This window comes from Rhinatrema bivittatum, chromosome 9 (assembly GCF_901001135.1).
Source record: "Rhinatrema bivittatum chromosome 9, aRhiBiv1.1, whole genome shotgun sequence".
Lineage (NCBI taxonomy): Eukaryota > Metazoa > Chordata > Amphibia > Gymnophiona > Rhinatrematidae > Rhinatrema > Rhinatrema bivittatum.
Genome location: NC_042623.1, coordinates 25,727,644 through 25,748,748, shown reverse-complemented (window position 1 = coordinate 25,748,748; position 21,105 = coordinate 25,727,644). Strand labels below are relative to the sequence as shown.

Sequence of the window (21,105 nt, the reverse complement as noted above, 5' to 3'; positions counted from 1 at the left end):
CTTATGCTTCGTCTTCTTCTCCCCCCCCAGTTCCATCACCCCTATTTTATTGTAACTTTTGCTTCTCTTCGCTATGTTAATGTTTCAGGTTATTGTACCCCGGTTCCCTGTAAACCGACATGATAAGATTGTATCATGAATGCCGGTATAAAAAAGCACTAAATAAATAAAATACTGTCCCCATTGGTAAGCACCAAGCCCAGTATTGCCCTTTCCCTTGCAGAGAATCCAGGATCTTCTTGCTTCTAAAAGACACAGCAGCTGCGATATCTCAATCAACATTTGGCAGGTTGAAATCCCCTTACAATAACACCTCCCCTTGCATAACAATTTTGTGAATATCCTCCATTAAATCTCTATCTCCTCTGTGATGGAGGTCTGATTTATTACATCAATATAAATAGATGTTCCATTCCCTCTTTCCAAATATACCCACAGTGCTTCGAACAGGTCTCAGTGGGCAGACTCAAAATCCAGTAATTACAATTAATCTTATATGATGTTTCTAAACACAAGGTCAGCATGATAAAGCAAAACATTAAGAGAATTGTATCTTGATTAATTACAATTACATATCTGCACTTTATTCAGATATCATAGGTTGGTCCTGACTAATCAACAGGTCAGCCTGATCTAGGTTCTAGTTGCAATTACTTACAAGCACAACACATTTTATTGATAAAAGGTCATACATCATTATCTATTTTCTACTAATTATAATTATTTTTTATCTTGTGTATAGAGCCAAAAAGTCTACTAATGTACAACCTTGTATAAATTTGCTTACATATCTTTTATTCTTATTTATAATCTAAATAGCGTCTATCTTTGTTCATAGGAAGCATAGCATAAATTAGGAAAGAACATTATTAGCTAAATTGAACTATGTTACACTGCTCTGAACAGAGAAATACAATAAAGCTTTTTGACTTGCTCAGAAGAAGCATCAGATGTTTCTCTCTTTGGCGATGTAGGATGTTTCTTTTTGGTTTCAAGAACTGCCTTTCAGCTTTGCCATTCTCTAAGGTCCTTTGTTAAGTGTTGGTAATGGTGGCAGCATTCTTGCATCTAGAGGTATTTCTGATTCATCCTTATCTGGACAGTAGTGATTCACAAAAAGTTGGTGCAAGAGATCAAGACAACCACAGCCAGTGTAGTTTATTTGCTGCTGAGAGCAAGTGGCAGCCTTCTCCATTCCTGGGATACTTGGGTGTTCATTTTTGAAATGAGGAGAGGTCAAGTAGAGTTGCCTATTCAATAGATTCAGAAATTTAGTCAAGTGCGAGCCTTTTTTTTTTTTGGCAAACAAGGTGAGGTAATTGTCAGCTGATAGGCTTCAGGACAATGGTAGTGAATTTAGTTCCTTGGGTGAGGACTCCCATGAGAGAGAGAAGTAGATCTGGAATCACCCTCTGGGATTACACTGTCTGTGGACACCAGTCTTCATGACTGGGGAGCTCATTTTCAGGGTCTAGTAGCTCAGGGAATGTGGGCATCAATGGAAGTTCGGTGATTCATCAACAGATTGGAGACCTGAGCAGTTTGGTTGGTGCTGTTCCAGTTTATTTATTTTTTTTACAGACTATGGCAGTCAGTCCTTTATCAGACAGACAATGCAACAGCAGTGGTATGTGTGATTCCCGAAGTTTGGGGGGGGGGGGGCTATAGTGCTCTTGTGTGAGCAGAGGCTGTTCCCAGTTTGGTATGTACAGAGAAGCATGTGTGAGCAGTCTCACTGCATAAAGCCAGAATGGAAATTGTTGAAGTGGCTCAGATTCCGGGGAATGAAGTCTGTCACAAACTTGTTTTTCACAGGTTGCAGACCACTAGGGAGCGCCGGTATTGGTTTTGATGACATCCAGCAGGAGCAGAAAAGTAGAGAGCTTTTCAGCAGAGGAACTGAAAGAGAACATTGGTTCCAACTTGGCCATTGAATGGTCTGTGCTGTGAGTTCTCATATCATCTAGTGAGCAGTGTCAGATAAGATTCAGCCATTTAGGTCTGGTTATTCTGATAACTCTGTCTGCTGCAGCATCATTAGTGTGTAGATTTAGTCAGGATGTTGGACTATAAATCCACTCCATTTCCTCAGTTCATGGATTTATTGTTCTAGGGGCCAGTAGAACAAGAGGATTCAGCACAGTTTGTCTTATGGCTTGTATCTGGAGAAATCTTTATTGATGGGCAAAAGATATTTGCGGGAAGAGATTGACTCTTTTGTATTCTAAGATGCATTCTCCTTCCTTGGCATATGGAAAAGAGTGGTGCATGTTTGAAGATAGGTGTGCAAAATGAGAGTTTTCAGTGAGAAAATCTTCATTACCATGTGTTGCAGTTCTTTGCAATAAGGCCTAAAGATAGGCTTGCACTGAATGCACGGAAATGGCAGTTAGTGATAATTGCATGTTTTGTAGGATGTTATGAGTTGATTCCTGTATTTTCCATTCCATCATTTCTTAAGTCTTAAGGAAACTATCAGAATGAACTGGTTCCTTCTTAGAGTTTGAACCAGGTATTGCTCACAATGCCCTCCTTTTTCAGCCCTTGAAGGAGTTTTTATGTTAAACTCTTTAGACTATTTTTCTTGGTAGCAATGTATTCAGGAAGGTGTTTCAGGTGCCTTTATGAAGGGAGTCCATATTGATTTCTGAAGCATATATGGATATTCGTTCAGTTGCTTCTTTCTTCCCCAAATGGTTTCTGCTGATCTTTTTTACCAAGTGGTATGTGTTCCTTCTTTCTATAGGGAATCATGCGGAAAAGAATATCCTCTGTTTTATCGGTGGGTTGGGAGCAGCATTTTCCTGCATTACTTAAAGATCATGAACGGTTTTAAAAGGTTTGATCATCCAGTAGTACTATAGGGGGTACTTAGGAAAGACGTTGAAAGTTATGCCACATTGGCACGTTAGGCTGTTCCAATTACATCCTGTATGTAGATAAGGGCCTTGTGTTGCCTAAACAGATAAAGGCTCACTCTACTAGACCACAGGTAGTTTCTTGGGAGGAGCTTAGGTTGTTTTTTGCCTGTGAAGATTTATACAGTGGCGGCAACCTGATCTTCCCTACCTTCCTTTTTCAAGCATATCAGGCCAGATGAATGGATCCAGGGAGAAGACATCTTTTGTCTGAGTTATTAGAGCAGATTTGGCAGTATCCCGCCTATTAGAGAAATAGCTTGGGTACCACCCATGCATCAGGCTGGTCTAGCTGTTTGGATGAAGAGGAAGGAGAAATTAATTCTGATCTGATAATTTCCTTTCAAGTCTAGCCAGACCAGTCCAGAACCCTCAGTTTTCTGCCAAATGAAAATTTCTGCTAGTAAAGTTATTTTTACTTAGAGGTAGGCTATGTTGGATTTTCTATTTTTCTGATTATGTTTATTCAAGCCATTTAATCCTGGAAGTCCCCTGGTTAGGAGGGAAGGAGAGTTTGTTAAACAATTTTTGTCTTAGTTTTTGCAGAATATACTGGGAAACTGAAGTCAGCATGGGAGTCCTTCAAGGAGAGACATCAGCAAATTTGTTAGTCTTCGTCGCCATCTGCTGGTTGGTAGGCATAACCCATGCATCTGGATTGGTCTGGCTGGACTCAAGGAAAGGAAACTATTAGGAAAGAGAATTTTTTTTCTTATTTTTTATTCCAATAATTGCAGAAATGTAAGAAATAAAATATATTTAGATGAGTAGGACTCAGAGGGAGGAATAAGGCAAGAAATGGGCTTGTTCTCAAGAGGGCAAGCAGGATGCTAAGCTCTCACACGTAGGTGACGTCATTCACCAGAGCCTGATGCAGGAAGATTACTTAACAGCTTTGAGAAGTTTTTAGCTTGCTCATCTGAGCATGTGCAGTCTGACCCACATTAACCGTGTTGCACAGGGACTTTTGTTGGTGGCTTTTTTTTCCTCGCTGCCTGTTCTCGTGTAGGGAACGTTTCCCAAAGTGAATAAGTTGCCTTTACTTGGGGGCCTCATGGTCTTTTTTTTTTTTTTCACCTTTTGTATTTTATGATATTTGGGACTGTTTCAATTGGCTATTAACTGCTAAACAAGCAGCATACATACAGACATTGCTTAATTTAAAGCAAGTGTCGAAGAAGGGAGGATGGTGCCACAGAACTGTGGTGCCGAGTTAGCTGAGAGACACATTTTGTAGGATGCTTTCTCTTTCCAACAAATTGGTGCCAGTTTGAAACTCTAGGAAGGAATGGATTGGGGAAGGGTTGCCCAAATGGTTCAAGTTTATATTGCTTGCTTCAGAGAGATGAGAGGAGGAATATTAGCAGTGGATGCTGCCCTGCCCACCTCACTTCTCTCCACATACATCATATACTAATTTGGGAATTTTGTGGTTTTTTTGTATTTTAGACATACCTACTTGCAGAAAATAGAGCACGAATAGAGCGGTGCTATTTTTCAATGACACAATAATAAAAAGTACAAATAAATTACGCATAGATAACAGAATAGTACTTCAGGAAGTTATAGTGCTGTACCAAAACAGGATATAAAGAGTGATTTTCACTTGTTGCAAATTCCACAGTACCTTTTTACCCACGGATTTTGCATCCATTTTCAAAGTGAGAGCACACATACTTTCACTTAGAAAACTGCCTATGGAAAAAGTGCCCGCAGAGACTTCTACCTTCTTTTTCCACTAAAGGTGTACGATTGTTGTAATCCCTATGCTTCCTTGTGTATTGTGTTGATTTTATCTTCTGTTGCTTGTTTTAAATGTGAATGCTGTGTTACCTGCCCAAGGCTGTGGATGGAGTGGGATAGAAATCTTTTACATAAATCCACCCATCTCAAGTTGTGAAAACAACATGTCTGCTTCTCACAGGGATGGCTGCTTGATTGTCAAACAATCTTTAACTAGGGTAAATGGCTTTTGGAAATTGCCCTCCCTGTGTGTTGTTTTCCTCTACCTTGGGTAGTTTAAGACTTTTTCCCCCCCTTTATTCTGTGCTTTCATTTCATCTAAATTCATTCCCTGGTTCTTCTTTTCACACTTGTCTCCTTTTCTTCATTCATCTTTCTTTAATCTCCTTTCTCTCTCTTCTCCAGCCATCTCTATCCTTTCATTACAAATGCTTTAGTCTTTCCCATCTTATTCTTACCTTTAAACTCCCTATTTCTCTCCCTTCCACTTCTCTGCCTCTTCCACCTTTTGACATCTCCCTCTCATCTCCTGCTCTCCATCTCACTCTTCCTGTCTTCACCCTTCTCCATCTCATTTTCTCTAGATACTCCCCATCATACGCTGCCTCCAAACTCACACCAGTATTCCAGCTGGCTCCCCCCACTTCTCAGCTTTTCATGTCCCTCGTCTTTCCCCATCTTGTTTTCTGTCCCGACTACTGTGTTTTTTCTCTCCAGCTCCCATATCTCATCTTAGCTGTGCTCACCTTTCATTCCTCCATATTCTCAATTTTCCTCTCTCTCCCATACTAACTGGGGAGTAGCAGGACTCGGGAAATGCAGCAGATGACAATATGGACAGTGAAATCACTTTGTATCATGTTCCTGCAGCTGCCGCCTCTTCCTCAGGCTTCATGTATAATTAAGAAGCCCATGCGATAGGAAGACGAGAGAGTGGCAGCAGCTGCCTGGACAGGAAACACAGTACTTTCCCTGTCCCCTGAAGTGCCTGCTGCCTCTGCTTTAGTTCTGCCCCAAGCTGCCTCTTTCTCTTCATGCTAGTGGTGGCAGCTTTGCTGCTGATCCAGGTCAGATTAATGTTGGCTATGAATCAGGAGTGATGAGTGTGGCTCTTCCTTTTGGCAGTGGCAGGTGTCCTCTCTCATACAGCAGTGCTAGACTTGCTGTGTATCCCTTGTCAGGCTTCCAGGTACCCCCAGGGGTGCATGTACCCCTGGCTGAGAATAACTGGCCTAGATAGTAAAGCTGCTTTAAAGGGAAAGTCTCTCAAACTGCAGAGCACAAGAGAAAATCCTTACCTGTTTTAGATCCCCATGTACCTTGTTTTCTCAAAAACTGATAATGTAGAGAGTGGGCATAATTACTGTAGATTCAGCGTCAGACACCCATGAAGCATTGGTGGGTTGCTGGACCCGAGGCAGCATGGATTCACTAGGTGAAGGTCCTGTCTGACTTTTTTGAATGGGTGATTAGAGAATTGGATTGAGGAAGAGAACTCGATGTGATCTACTTGGATTTCAACAAAGCTTTCGATTATGGTCCCACACAGGAGGGGTGTGAATAAAATGAGAAGTTTGGGAGTGAGTGCCAAGGTGGTGGCCTGGATTACAAAGAGGTTGACAGATAGGAGACAGCGTGTGATGGTAAATGGAACCTACTTTGAAGAGAAAGCAGTGTTAAAGTGGCAAGGGGTTCAGTTTTGGGACCGGTTCTGTTCAATTTCTTTGTGAACAATTATTGTGGAAAAGGATAGAAGGTAAAATTTGCCTACTTGTGGATGATATTAAGATCTGCAATAGAGCAGACATGCTTGAAGGAGTAGAGAGAGAATGTAAGAAAGTGTGGTCGAAGATTTGGCAGCTGGGATTCAGTGCCAAGAAGTGCAGGTCATGCATCTGGGATGCGGTAATCCAGAAGAGCCGTATGCGATGGGGTGAAAAATTGATGTGCACAGCCCAAGAGAGGGATTTTGGGGTAATAATGTCTGGAAATCTGAAGATGGCAAAGCAGTGTGACAAGGCGATAGCTAAAGCCAGAAGAATTCTGGGTTGCATACAGAGAGGAATAACCAGTAAGAAAAAGGAAGTGATAATGCCCTTGGTCCTTGGTGAGGCCTCACTTGGAGTACTGTGTTCAGTTCTGGAGTCCATATCTCGAGAGACAGAGAGGGTGGAGGCGGTCCAGAGAAGAGCAACCAAAATGGTGTGGGGTCTGTATGAGAAGGCCTGTGAGGAGATGCTGAAGGATCTGAATATGTATACCTGGAAGAGAGGAGGTGCAGGGGAGATATGATACAGACCTTCAGATACCTGAAAGGTTTTGATGATGGACATTCAACAAACCTTTTCGTTTGAAATCAGTAGAATTAGGGGTTACAAAATGAAACTCCAGGGAGGACGACTCAGACCCAATGTCAGGAAATATTTCTTCAGGGAGAGGGTGGTGGATGCCTGGAATGCCCTTCTGAGAAGGTGGTGAAGGCAAAAACAGTGAAAGATTTCAAAGGGGCATGGGATAAGCACTGTGGATCCTTAAAGGTTAGAGGATGGAAATGAAGAGAAGAGTACATGGGGGTAACTTGCTGGTACAGTGGTTACTACCCTTAACCAATAAGCCTGACACATTGAATGCTACTCTATCATTGCTCTCTGCTTCAACAGCAAGGCATAACGGGGAATTGGATTCAAGTAGCAATCAACGAGGGCCCTGATATTTACGGTATGGGAAACTGATAAGCATGGGGTAACCTACATGGCACAGCAGATACTACCATGAGCTTGCTGGGCAGACTAGATGGACCATTTGGTCCTTTTCTGCCATCATTTCTACGTTTCTGTGGATCATAATACTGGAGGAAGGCCACATGAATATCAGGCAGTGTGTACAGGAGACTAATTTGGTATAGAGATGGGTGGGAGTAGTGTGCAAAGCAGAGTAGCATTGAGTGGAGGAGTAGCTTAGTGGTTAGTGCCACAGACTGTGAACCAGGGAAGCCAGGATTCATATCCTGCTGACGCTCCTTGTCACCTTGGGCAAGTCACTTCACTTTCCATTGCCTCAGATTACATAGAAACATGATGGCCCATGTAGTCTTCCCAGCAACACAACTCATTCTCTCAAACATCTCCTGTGCTTGTCGGATGTGTTCTTGAATTCAGATACTGTTCCTATCTCCACCACCTCCACTGGGAGGCCATTCTATGTATCCACCACCCTCTCTGGAAAGAAATATTTCCTAAGATTACTCCTGAGTCTACCCCCTTTCACCCTCATACCATGATCCCTCATTCTAGATTCCTTTTTCCATTGAAAGAGACCCATCTCTAATGTATTGATATCTCTGAGGTATTTAAAAGTTTCTATCATAGACATATTTCAGAGTTATCGATGCACAGGAGGTACCTACTGCCCCTGAATGTAACTACCAGTGAAAAGGCAGGAGATCAATATAAGTAAATGCTGTAACAGATTTCCGAGTGCATGAAATACCATCACAGGCAGCAAATCTCCAAAAGTAACGCTGGCCACAGATGGTATAAGAGCAAGCCAGAGCCAAAGAATGCAAGAAATGCCATGGAGAAACCATTTTATATACTTCCTAAAACACATAATAAATGTGTGGGGTGCCATTTCCTTTCGTTACTCAGACATTTTAAAATGATATACAGATCAGACCTTGCAGATGTCTCTAATCTAAAATCCTCAACCTTGCAGTATTTATCCTTTATAACGCTTTTATTTAACAAGCAGAGGTGTTACAGCAAGCCTTATATATTTTTAATTTTTTTGCCTACCTGTTTTGCAATCAGTATTGTAAAATGTAATGGTGAGAAAGTTGGGAGATCAGTGCCAGGGTCCCTGGGAATAGAGCAGAGGTTCTCAACTGGCATACGTCGTGAGGGAATCTGTTGGGCTGTGAAATTTTGCTCCTTCCCCCCCCCACCCGGGCAGAGATCACTGGAACAAATTTCTGATAGGACCTTCCCCTCTTCCTCTGTCTCCCCCCTGTCCACTGCACATGGCCTTCCGCCAACAGGAGGAGTCACCGAGCTGCGTTCCTTACCTGCTGCCACCACCTCTTCCTGCTGAAATCAGAAGTGAGCGGAGTTAGCTGGTCTCGCAAAACACCGAGAGCCCGTGCAGTTCCGATTGTAGCAAGAAGCTAGCAGATGAGGAGGCAGCAGCAGGTGTAAGGCGCACTGCTCGCCCTATGAAAATGATCCCAAAGGAGCAGGTGTTGAGGGAGGGAAGGGATGGTGGTGATGCCCTGGGGATGGGAGGTAAGGGAAGGGATGATGTGATTCCAGGGGGTGGGAAGGGCAGTGACAAAGTGAATCTCATGCTAGGTGTACTGTGGCATAAAAATGGTTGGGGACCCTGGCCTACATTCCTCATGGTAAGTCCTGTCAGAAGCAGAGCTGTGTGTGCTGTCAGACTCCCAGGACATTCAGATCAAGAAAGTAACACAACTTGGTTATACTTCTGCTGTTGCTGCAACAGGTGCATTGGAGATCCTGTGGGTCACAAACTGTATGGGTTTGATTCAAACCTTTGTTACTAGGACATAATCTATGCATAGAAGTTGTGCTAGGAAAGAGTTGACCAGCCTGATCAGTTGATTCAGTCTTTATGGGTGCACATCTTTCTTCTGTGCAAGAGGTACAAGCTACAGCAACATTTTCAGCCAGGACCCTGTACGTTTTCTGAACACGACCTGCTTGAACTTTCAGATGTTCAGTCAGAGCAGCTCACAGGCTGCCATTGGAGCCAGATCAATGGCCTGGGCCCAGTTCTCGACAGCCTGGAAGTGCTGCTGCAGTAGCTGGGGATAACCCCTACTGCATTCAGTATTTGGAAGTGACTCCTGTCGGAGTTACGATCTATAGTTTTGGATATAAGTGTTGACTGTAGCATGTGCTCTGAATATAGGGAGATGAGATGAAGGGAATATTAGATTGAGCACTGTGACTCTTGAATGAGAATATGATGAACAGGGAGAAGATGGGCTGTAAGGGGGAGGGAGATGAACAACCTAGCTAAAGTAGACTGGGTTCTCCTACTAGCTCAGCTGCCTTGGATCAGTGATAGAGGTCCCTGCTTTAAACCCAGAAGATTGGACATTCACATTGCAGGTTCTCCAGTTAGAAAAATAGCCTGTGGCACTGGATTTTTCAGTGAGCTTCAGACCTTCACACAGGCTCAAACAAGAGGACAATCCCATACTAAGTGGCTGGCGGTTATGGGAGGCAGCCTCCTCCAGCAGGGTACATGTGAGGGCTGTTGTAAAAGGAGACGTTTTCTTTCCAGCTTGGTGTGTGTTGTAATTGACAGATTACAGGATAAGAACATGCCATACTGGGTCAGACCAGGGGTCCATCAAGCCCCGCATCCTGTTTCCAACAGTGGCCAATCCAGGCCATAAGAACCTGGCAAGTACCCAAAAACTAAGTCTATCCCATGTTTAAGTGAACTTAATAGCAGGTAATGGACTTCTCTTCCAAGAACTTATCCAATCCTTTTTTAAACCCAGCTATGCTAATTGCACTAACCACATCCTCTGGCAACAAATTCCAGAGTTTAATATGTTTAACTTGTTCAGACCTGATACTTTGTCAGGATGTGACTGGGAGTCTGGGATGTTTGATGTATTATAAGCCTTATCCTGCTTTTTGTTTTATTTGTGCAGGCTCTGGCATTAATAGAGCTCTACAATGCCCCTGAGGGACGTTACAAGCAAGATGTGTACCTGCTGCCTAAGAAAATGGGTAAGAGGATGCATCTAAGCTCTCTGGTGCCATCTCTAGAAAAGTCCAACTCAGTAATGCTATAGAAGTAGCCTAGGACATGACCTGTGGCTGAACGATGTTAGAAGATGTGGTGGGTTTCAGGAAGGCTAATATAATGCCTGTATTATGAGGCAAAGGTGAATTGACCTGGCAGAGTAACAACATGAACTTGCATCACAGGAATTCTTAAGACTTCTAGATCTGTGCTTTGAATGCTACCTTCGTCCCCAAGAGAAGAAAAGAGCTCCACTGAAGTTTTTGAGCTGGTGTGCATGCATGATTAGATGGGAGAGGGAGACAGTTTTAGACAAAGCCGGTCTCTTACCCTTGACTTCATTTCAGATGAATACGTTGCAAGCCTTCATCTCCCGACCTTCGATGCACACCTGACAGAACTCTCAGATGAGCAAGCGAAATATCTGGGATTGAATAAGAATGGACCTTTCAAACCAAACTACTACAGGTTAGTGGTGGCTGCAGTTCAGGGGCGCGTCGGCGTGTCTCCAGGGGTGCTGCCTGCAGCAGTGTACTGTGATGGCCATGCCAATGTTAAGAAATCTAATACTAGACGTTTGTTTCCAGTTTTCTTAGTTACTGAAGGTTTTTGTGTAACAATTCTTCTGGCAAAGGTCCTTCTCCTGCCTGATCCCCCTTAGAGCAACGCTTACGACATCACAGAGCTCTACGAGGCTCTTAACTTGGCTTACGGAATTAAATGGAAATAAAAGAAAAGCTGCAGGAAAAGAGCTGCTCCCCTTCTATCGGAGTCAGGTCACTAAAAGTGTGTGGAAATGTAACGAGTGGTTTTAAAGCACTTTAGTTACTGTGGTATTCCCTAAACTAGGATAACTGAGTACTGCAAGTTCAGTGGCTACTGTGGTAAGAATTGTCTCCGGATGGAGGTAGTCAATGCTGTTTTCCTGTGTGACATAAGAGGTGCTAGCAGCAGGAATCCAGTATTTTCTGCCTCCAGTAGATGGTAGGATGGAACTGGTGGATCTGGGGTCAGGACCCTGGGCCAAGCCACTGGTTGCGGCCAGAAGCACGAGCCTTTGTTTTGCTCCCTGTCAGGGTCCCTGGTTGAGCCTGAACTGGGGAGCGTGAATAAACAAAAACCAGGGGTTTCTTCCCTTCGTCTTCCTCCCTTAGACCAGTTTACCCTGCTCCATCTCTGTGCCTTATCTGTTGTTATTCTCCCTCCCTCCCTCCCTCCACATGTACTCTCTTCTTCTCTCCCTTGCAGCGGCGATGCGTTGCGAGGCCTGTGGAGCCCTGCGTGTGGCCGGGGAGAGGGGAGCCTTACGTTTAGCATGCTGTCACACGGGGGCTGCTGCCGGACACGGATTTTGCGGCCACGCTTGCTACCATTCTGCACAGCTTTTTCGGTACTGCGGAGTTGGTAGGCCCAGCAGACTAGGGCCACGCCACTGGCTTCGACCAGCAGAGCAAGCCCTCTGCTTCAGCTCCCAGTCCCAGGGGGAGGACTTCTATATATTTAGAAAAAAAAACCCCAGTAGAAGTGCCTGGGTCCAGAGATGGTTCTGGCCTCCCCTTTCCACATTCTCTCTCCCCGCCCCCTGACCCCCATTTTGAGACTTGAAGGAGAGAGACATCAGGCTGAGCTCCGAGGTAGAACATTGAGAACTGAGTATCAGTGGGGGCCGTAGCGCTCTGGGGAGAGAAGTGCGAATTGAGACACAAGTTAGCGCTCTAGCGGGTTTCCCGTAAATTATTAAGAGTAGTGAGGAAAGGCTGGACTCCAGCAGTGTTCCGCAAGGGAACCGTGCAGGCTCCCTCCAGCTCTTGTTCCCTGGAATGCCGCAGTTTTTGAGGAGTTTCTTTTTAGCAGTTTGTGTGGAACTCCTTATCTTCCAGCCAGCATTTGTAAAGTTTCAGAGACTAGTGGCCAGATGGGGGGGAGGGGGGGTGGTCTTCGTTAGCTAGGATTCACTCCCTGACCTTAGCCATGCATTCAACTTCCCAATTTAAAAAAAAAAAAAAACCCCACACACAAACAAACTGGTTTCCCTGGCCCAGAGCTGGCACGGGTGGAGACTGGGGTTCAGCCTGATTCCGTCAGATGTTTCTCCTACAGCAGGGGTCGGGAACCTTTTTGGCTGAGAGAGCCATGAACGCCACATATTTTAAAATGTAATTCCGTGAGAGCCATACTAACTACAACGCCCCACCCTCCTGACTCCCCCAAGACCTGCCAAATGTCCCTGGTGGTCCAGGAGCGATCTCCTGGACTTGGGCTGTCAGTAGTCAAAATGGCGCCGACGGCCCTTTGCCCTCACTATGTCACTGGGGTCGACCAATGGCGGCGGTAGCCCCTGTGACATAGTAAGGGCAAAGGGCCTTCAACGCCATTTTGATTACTGGCAGCTGACGGCCCTTTGCCCTTACTATGTCACAGGGGCTACTGCTGCCATTGGTCGACCCCAGTGACATAGTGAGGGCAAAGGGCCGTCGGCGCCATTTTGACTACTGGCAGCCGACAGCCCAAGTCCAGGACATCGCTCCCGGACCCCCGCTGGACCACCAGGGACTTTTGACAGGTCTTGGGGGGGTCAGGAGGGTGGGGGTTGTAGTAAATTAATTTTGGAGGTCTTGGGGGGCGTCAGGAGGGTGGGGGATTTTGTTAGATTTTTACTTTATTAAAGATTTGTCTGTGAGCCAGATGCAGCCATCAAAAGAGCCATATCTGGCTCCCGAGCCATAGGTTCCTGACCCCTGCCCTACAGGATTTGCCCCCTTTTTTATGAGGCTCTTAGTAAGGCCTTGGCTGGTCAGGTGCAGTCTCTGTTTGGAATAGTGGATGCTAAGGTGACGATCTGGTTGGGAACCCTTTCTTACGGTGACGCGTATATCCGCACAGGCTTTTCATCGTGATAATTGGTGCTTGGGATGGGAGTCCATGAGGCACAGTCTCAGAGTTGTGAGGACCCTTTATAAGGTGGTCTGTTTTCTCAGGCAGCAGATCAATATTTATTCCAGAAGCTTTAGCTAGATGTTCTAACTTGGCTGCCATTACACATACTCCTGTCCTGGTAGAAAGAAGTATAACCTTGGGATAAGTTTCTTGCTATTTTCTGTGTTTTGGATCAGCGGAAAAAAAATAAAATGGGTGCTGCAGGAACAATTTCAGTTCTGAGCCTTGCCTTTTGATCTCACGACCACACCACTGTTGTTTACCAGGGTTAGGTTCATGGTATCGCCAGCACGAGGGAATTATGGCACACCCCTGCCTCAACAACTGATTAATATCGCACCATCGTATGAGGAGGCGTTGCGGGTGACCCAGCAGCTGGTGCAGATCTTAAAAAATTTGAGCCAGATGATCAATTTTTGCCAAAAGTTACCTTTAGCCCATGCAGTCCTTAGAGTTACATAGGGGCAAGATTCAACACTCAGGTGGGTCAGGTGTTCCTCGCGGACGAGTGGGTCTGCTAGATGCGCTATAGCAGGTCTTGAGCTTTCTGGGGCAGTCAGTTCCCTCAACTATTTGCAGGTGCTTGGCTTGATGGTAATGGCTCTGGATCTGGTTCTGTGGGCCAGCACACATATATATGCATCTGCTGCAAGGGTCTCTTCTGTCCAAATAGTCTCCAGAGTCCCAGGACTACGGAGCGAAACTTCTGCTGTGTCTGTGGGTTTGAACATCACATGCCTGGTGGATGGACCCAGCACACCTCCTTCAGGGAGTCAGTCTGTCTTACACCATCCTGGGTGTTAGTGACAACAGACACGAGCCTCTTGGATTTGGGAGCTCATTGTTGGGAGCAGATGGCTCAGGGCAAGTGATCCCCTATGGAAGCCTCTTGGTCCATCAATAGGCTGAAACCAGAGCCATTCGGTTGGCCCTCCTTAATTTTCTCCCTCTGATTCAGGGGGAGGGCATTTGGGTCCTCTCAGACAATGCCACAGTAGTGGCATATGTGAATTGGTAAGGGGGAACCCTGAGTCAGGGGGTTTTGTTGAAAACCTCGCTCCTGTTCCCATGGGCGGAGAAGAACTTGCAGTTACTTTTGGCAGTGTGTAACGCCCTCTGTAACAGTGGACCCTTGATGCTGTGGTGTGGTTGTTGCGGCCCAACGAGTAAGCCCACTAGGCCCATATTGATAACTGGCAGATGACCCTGAGACGGGTCCAACCGGAGCTTCACTTATACCAACCACCTCCCCTGCAGGTTGAGCCCTTGGGGTCTGGTGGCCGGCCGGACTTAAGTGGATCCCTAGTGCAATCCAAGGAGCAGAGTCTAAAGCCAGACAAAGGGCAGGGCAGGCAACAGACAAGGTCAGGTCCAGGCAGCAATCCAGAAGGGTCTAAGTCCAAGCAGAGGACAGAATCTGAGAAGACAAGCCAAGGAGGACAAGACAAAGACTCAAGCAAGAAAAGACAAAAAGGCAAGGAGACAGGAAAACTGGAACACAAGAACGAGAACAGGAACACGGGAACAAGGTAAGAACAAGCCCACACATACTGAAGCCCGAAGAACTCCAGGAGACCTGTTGCTAAAGGGATGATCCAGGGCAGCAGGGAGTTTTAAATGGCTCAGAGAGCCTGACGTCATCCACTGGTGCTGCATCGCTGCTCCATCCATGGGAACAATAGCGTTTAATGGGTTGGACGCACAACCGCTAGCTGTGAGAATGGCGGCGTTCCTGTTCCATTTTGCATTGGTAGCCCTGGGGAGGTTCACAGGGCTGACCTATGAGCTGTTGAATGTAACCTGTGCACATAGCTGGTCAGGAGAACATTTAGGCTATTTTGTCAATTGGATCCCAGAGAATGGGAGTTGTTAGGATGCATTTCACCAAATTTGTCACAGGTGGATCTGATGGCAGCTCAAAGGAATGCAAAGGTAAATTAGTTTTTCAGTTCGCACTGAGAGAAGGGATCGATGGGCATAGATGCCTTAGTTCAACCCTGGCCAGAGGGTGTCCTTCTGTATGCCTTTCCTCCGTGGACTCTCATAGGCAGGCTGCTCTGAAGAGTAGAATTGGAAATCAGCTGGGTCATTCTGGTGGTACCGGATTTGTCTCATTGACTATAGTATGCAGACATCATCTGGTTGCAAGTAGACTGGCCCTTTTGACTGCCAAGGTGGGAACTTTTGGTTCAAAGGCCTGTGGTTATGGAAGATCCAGCTCTGTTTTGTCTTACGGCCTGGCGCTTAATTGGAAGCAGTTTCAGAAGAAAGGGAATTCCCTGAGGTGATTTTCACACTTTTGAGTCCCATAAGTGGTCCATGTCCTTGGCGTATAGATGTGTCTAGTGGCTGTTTGAGCAGTTTTGCGGTTCCAGATCGGAGTCTCCTTAGTGTGCAGAGGTTCTCTGTATTCTGGCTTTCCTTCAAGGTGGTTTTGTTAAAGGTCTTGCCTTGAATTCCTTGAAGGTGCAGGTGGCCGCTATTGCTTGCTGTAGGGGTCTGCTCGGGGGAGTCTCCTGGCAGTTCACGTGGATATGCCCCGCTTCTTGAGAGGCATAGAGAGAATGCGACCTTCCATCATTCCCCTGTGGGATCTGAATTTAGTGTTGAAGGCTCTTACAGAGGCTCCCTTTGAGCCTGTGAAACTCATGGCTGACAGTTGTTCCACACGGCAGGTCTCAGAATTGCTAGCCTTGTCTTGCCAAGACCCTTTTTTTGTTAATTTCCTCGGGTGGGGTCACTTTCCAGTCAGTGTTTGGATAATTGCCAGGTTCTTGTGGCCTGGTTGGCCTCTGTTGGAAACAGGATGCTGGGCTTGATGGACCCTTGGTCTGACCCAGCATAGCAATTTCTTATGTTCTTATGTGCCATTGGTTTCTTCCTAAGTTCAATTCTGCTTTTCAGGTAAATAAAGTGATTTCCCTTGCAGCGTTTTCTCGGGAGTACCGTGCGTAGAATGGTTTTGTGCTACTTAGAGGTCCCTAATGAATTCCTCAGGTCAGACAATTTGTTTGTCCTATTTGGAGTTCCCTTTAAAGGGGAGGAGGCCTCTAAGACTACTTTGGCTCACTGGATAAAAGATACTAGGAGTGGAGGAGTAGTGTTTAGTGGTTAGAGCACTTTGTATTATCTACTAACTACATCAGTCCAGGACCCACCTGGGAAGCACGGCTGTGTAACTGTCAGGCTGTTTTGGTTGGGTTACAGCTGAAGGTTGAGTTGAGCCTTCTGCTCCCAGTGGGTTTTTGCCTTTGTGGTGTTCCTTTCCTTCTCCTTCTTTCATGGTTGAATCAGTTATCAGCGGTTGGTGTTTCATGTACAGGGGAACTGATCTGAAGCTTTGCCAGAAGGATCCTGGATTCCTACTGCTAGCACCTCCTCCTATGGTAGTGGCTATGATGTCGCACAGGAAAACAGTGTTGTCTGCCTCCTTCTGCTGGTAGGGGGAAATAACCCACTTGTAATGTCTGGACTGGTGTAGCAGGACTAATGGAAAGAAAATTAGCAGGTAAGAAATGTTTCCTTACTACTCTGGGTGTCTTTCTGTTGCCTCCTGTGGAGTGCTAGACGTGCAGGGAACTTTTACAAAGAACCACTACTGATCTGAGCTATTCACATTATTCCAGATATTCCAAAATGCACCGGAATAGTATATTAAAATCACCACTTGTGGCTAAATTAGCTTGTGGGTCAAATTTTCAAAAACTGCTGAGGTGCAAAGATGAGAAGCTGAAAAATAGCCTACATTCAGCCAGTCCAAATGTGACCAGCTCGATTTAGGCCTGCCATTTGTATGACCAGAGTTGCCCAGCCAGACCTAACTCATAAACCCACCCCTGGAACTGCTCCTCTTTGACTGGCTAACTTTGCCCATCGTGTGAATTTAGGGACTACATTTAGCTGGCAATGGCAACGGGGTGGAAGTGGAATTTGTAAAAGCAAAGATGTAACTGTCTTAATACTCAACTAGTTACATCTTTTGAAAATTATTAGCCCTGAGATGAGAATTTTCAAATTAATTACACTTGTGAGCTGGCTGGCTGACTGAAAGTGCATGGACACTGGGCTGCATTTAGTGGAGGCATCTCCAGGGGGCCTGTTTTGGTTGGGATCAGAAAATGATTGCATTTTCAAGTCTCTCCATGTGTGTTTCTTACATAGTACCCAGGGTGCATTTTGGAGGGAGAGTACATGCAAACTTCCTCTTTGAAACTTGGTTCAAAATCTGAGGGTGAAAAGTACCCTTAAAGTTTGTCCCAAAGTGGAGAGTCAGAAAATTACGCCCTTGGTATTTTGTGAGAAATTTAGGAACGGCATTAAAACATAGGTGATTTTAGCTAGGTTCTTTAAAATTTGATGGAGTAAAATTCAGCCACTGGGCAGCTTGCAGAGTTATCAGATAATTTTATCTGGCTAACTTTGGCAAGATATTCAGCGGTGCATTTGTGCCATTGAATATAACCAACTATCTTAAAGTTAACCGATAATTTTATCTGGCTAACTTAGTTCATTTCATTTACATTCCACTTCTTTGGCAGTTCAAAGCGGATTGCGTTCAGTACTGTAGGTATTTCTCTGTCCCCAGAGGGCTCACAAATTGAAACCCAGCAAATGTCTTCCAAGGACAAAAGTGAATGTCAGACTTCCTGTTTCAAAAATGTTAACGTGACGTAATGCTCTACTGAAAAAATGTACAAAATTCATCAGAAAAACTAAAGGTCAAGTTTAAAACATCTGGAACAAAGGAAGGATTTTTGTTGTTTTTTTTTAAATCCAGCTTAACTGTTCAAATTGGTCAGCACTTGAAACTGCCTACAGTCTTACAGGAAAAATGCACCATTTGTATCTTTTGAAGTAATTTAAAAAAGACACAATAATATTACACTTTCACCGGCCTTCCTATATATACTAAGCTGCACGACCATTCACTTTTGTCCTCTGAAGCCATTGGCTCAGTTTCAATTTGATTGCGTGCCCTGTTTGCCAGAAAAAAGTGTTGAGAACAAGCTACCCCCCCGCAACCTGGCCTCCTCTTGGGTCTGTCGAATAATACCTTACACCCCTTAGGAATCCTAAAGGCCATTACAGATCCTTCTCATACGTTTCTTCTTTTTCTACCTAGGTATTAATTTCTTTGTAACACTAAATGAAGACAAGTCGGAGGATAAAGAAAACCAGGCCCTTCCCAGGTTCCCGTACTGCCGGGCAATGCGGCACAAGACGCCCCATTTTACCGCTGGACTTGTTCGCACAGCAGACAGCGTGTTTAGATTATTTATTTATTAAAAAAAACAGCAAAATCCCTAGCATTACGGTCCACGTAGCCTCTGCCAGTGGTGTGTTTGGTTTGTTTTGTTTTTAACTGCCATGAAACTGAGAGGGGAAGGGGAAGTTGTCCAAACTAATTTGCTGCAATTGTCTGTCTGCTTCAAGTCATCTGTTCTCACTGTAAAGACTTAGTATAATGCTGGGGGGATGGGAGGCGAATACAGTGTGAGACTGGGGGCTTGTAGGGCTGCGGCTTCCTTGTATTTTTGTAATGTTTGTTGGAGGGAGAGATACATGGCGGTCATTTGTACTGTATTAGAAGTCTTTTTTTTTTTTTTTAATGCAAGGCACTGGCACAATGAATTAATTTTAACATTAGGCTCGAGTCTTAAATATTTTTCTCATGGTCTTTGAAGTGAAATCAGCACACGCCCACTTGCTTCCAGCTCTGCTGACAGGATTGGACTGACTTTATTCCTAAAACACTAAGTTCGTGTTAGTAAGGGGTGGAAGCGCTGCTGCTAAGCCAGATGATAGGAAGCTTTCCTTAACCCTGAAATCCGCTTTCCTTCCATCCCCTCGTGCTGCCCCCTGCAGGAATGGACTTGTGGCTGGTGCACGCTGCACATTTCATGCCGTATTCAGAGTGGCCCACTGTGACACCCGCACAGATCCTGCCATGTTCGGCCCGTCTGCTCACTCGCGTGGTCGCGTATTCGGGGACTTCGGATTTAGAGTGTAAAGGCCGCCCCCACACGAGGAAATGATTGCACACAAGCCAGTTCCATTGCCGTGGTGGCTCGGGAGCTTTTTATTAGTATTATTCCTGTATTTCAGTTTGCAAAGAATAGGTATGTGACTTGCTTGTATCCTTTATAGCATAACTCTAGCTCTCTCTTGGTTACATAAGCTTCTGAATTTCCAGCTGGGTTTCCTGTCCATGTCCCCAGACAGAGGGCAGTTTTGAAAGCCTTTTCCCCAGAACGCTGACCTGTCTGAAAATTGCCTTCCTGTACTAATTGAAGGAACCTGTGGGATTCCTTAGCCGTGTCCCGGGGTGTGTTTAGGTTGGGGAAGGGAAAACTGCATATATATTTGATTTTGGAAGGTACCTACACTATTTGTACCCCTGCTCAGCTGCCCACACAAGTAACAGGTGCAGAGTATTTGGCTGCTTTGTCCCTTGCACATCACCAGGTTCGCTACTTTCCAGAGAAATCACGCAGGCAAGTTCTCTTTCAACATTTGCCTAAAGTATGTTCATTAGGAGCCCTCGCGGTTTGCGGCTATGCAGGGCTATTTGAAGATTTCCCCCACAGTGAAGCTGTCATGGGTGTGAGCAACACACGGGTTTGAGCACCGCCGTCCAATAGTGCACAGTACTGGATGGAGACTAAGAGCCAGATGAGTTAACTCTCATAGGACAGTGGCAAATAGGCAACTTCCAAGTCCGATGTGCACCAAATATTTTGGTGCATAGAGATCCTCTGACATGAGAAGTGAAACCTAGCAAAGGTTAAAAACAAAACCCAAACCCTAGACATCCCCAATTACTGAATTATGGGATTTCTCGTTTATCATTTAGTTCTGGGCTTTGTCTTACAGTTTAAGGCTCCTTCTGAATTTAGTTACAAGGCCCTGTAACTATTGTTTAAATGTGTAGTGTGGCGCTGGAGGAAGGCACCACTGAATGAATAGCCTACTCTGGGGGGGTTTTCTCAGCAAACCTGCAGTGTTTTTCTGCATTTATCAGTGTGTGAACAATGCAATCAGAATAGCAGATTTCTTCAGACTGTGCGGTATTGTGGGGCCCTCTCCTGGTTGAGTTTCTCCCTCTCCCCCGCCCTTCCCTTGCATTAATTGCTGCTATGTGTGCTCTGTGTCTTGCATCCAGTATGAAACAGCAATGCAGATTATTTGTGGATGACCATCCATAGTTCCCTTCATCCTAAAATAATACCCAATAGTTGCTTTTAAATGTAGGTACCCATATGGAAATAAGATACAAAAATCTCTTCTTTGGCAGGATTAGGATAGTCTCCTAACCTGGGGGGGGGGGGGGGGGCTCAAACCCCACCCCTCCCTCACCAGCCAGTTGGGTTTTCAAGATAACTCTGTTTACCTCAATAGCACCAAGGATTTCAGGGTCAATCTCATAGGCATAGTTTGTCTGTGGTTTTTTTTTTTTTTGGGGGGGGGAGGGCTAGGGAGGTCACAGTGGTAAGGAGGAGGACGGGAGGCCAACTCAGCACTAATCAAGGGTGTCTGTTGGGGGAGGGGTCACCGCTCCTAAACTTTGCCTCTGGCCTGCTCAATCTCTGGACAAATTCTAGTACAGAAACTCCAGTCTGAAGAAGAGAAAAAGTTGATGGGTTCCTGTTTCAGTATTAAGGAGTTCACCCCTCTGCCTTCCCCACCTTATAACTCCTTAATACTGAAACAGGAACCCATCAACGTT

At 45.2% G+C, this 21,105-nt stretch overlaps 1 protein-coding gene across 5 annotated transcripts in view; it reads left to right on the top strand.

The window, feature by feature from the left end:
* The window catches only part of AHCYL2 (adenosylhomocysteinase like 2), a 310,856-nt gene extending 290,126 nt beyond the window's left edge, over positions 1-20,730 (top strand). For 3 of the 5 annotated variants that reach the window (XM_029616489.1, XM_029616494.1, XM_029616492.1), the window contains 3 exons: positions 10,348-10,426; positions 10,790-10,910; positions 18,502-20,729. In XM_029616489.1, the coding sequence (XP_029472349.1) occupies positions 10,348-10,426; positions 10,790-10,910; positions 18,502-18,508 (207 nt within the window). In that variant the 3' untranslated portion in view covers positions 18,509-20,729. Of the gene's footprint in view, positions 1-10,347; positions 10,427-10,789; positions 10,911-18,501 lie in introns of all 5 variants that reach the window. The other 2 variants (XM_029616493.1, XM_029616490.1) reach the window with 2 other exon arrangements.
* Positions 20,731-21,105: the final 375 nt, after the last annotated feature.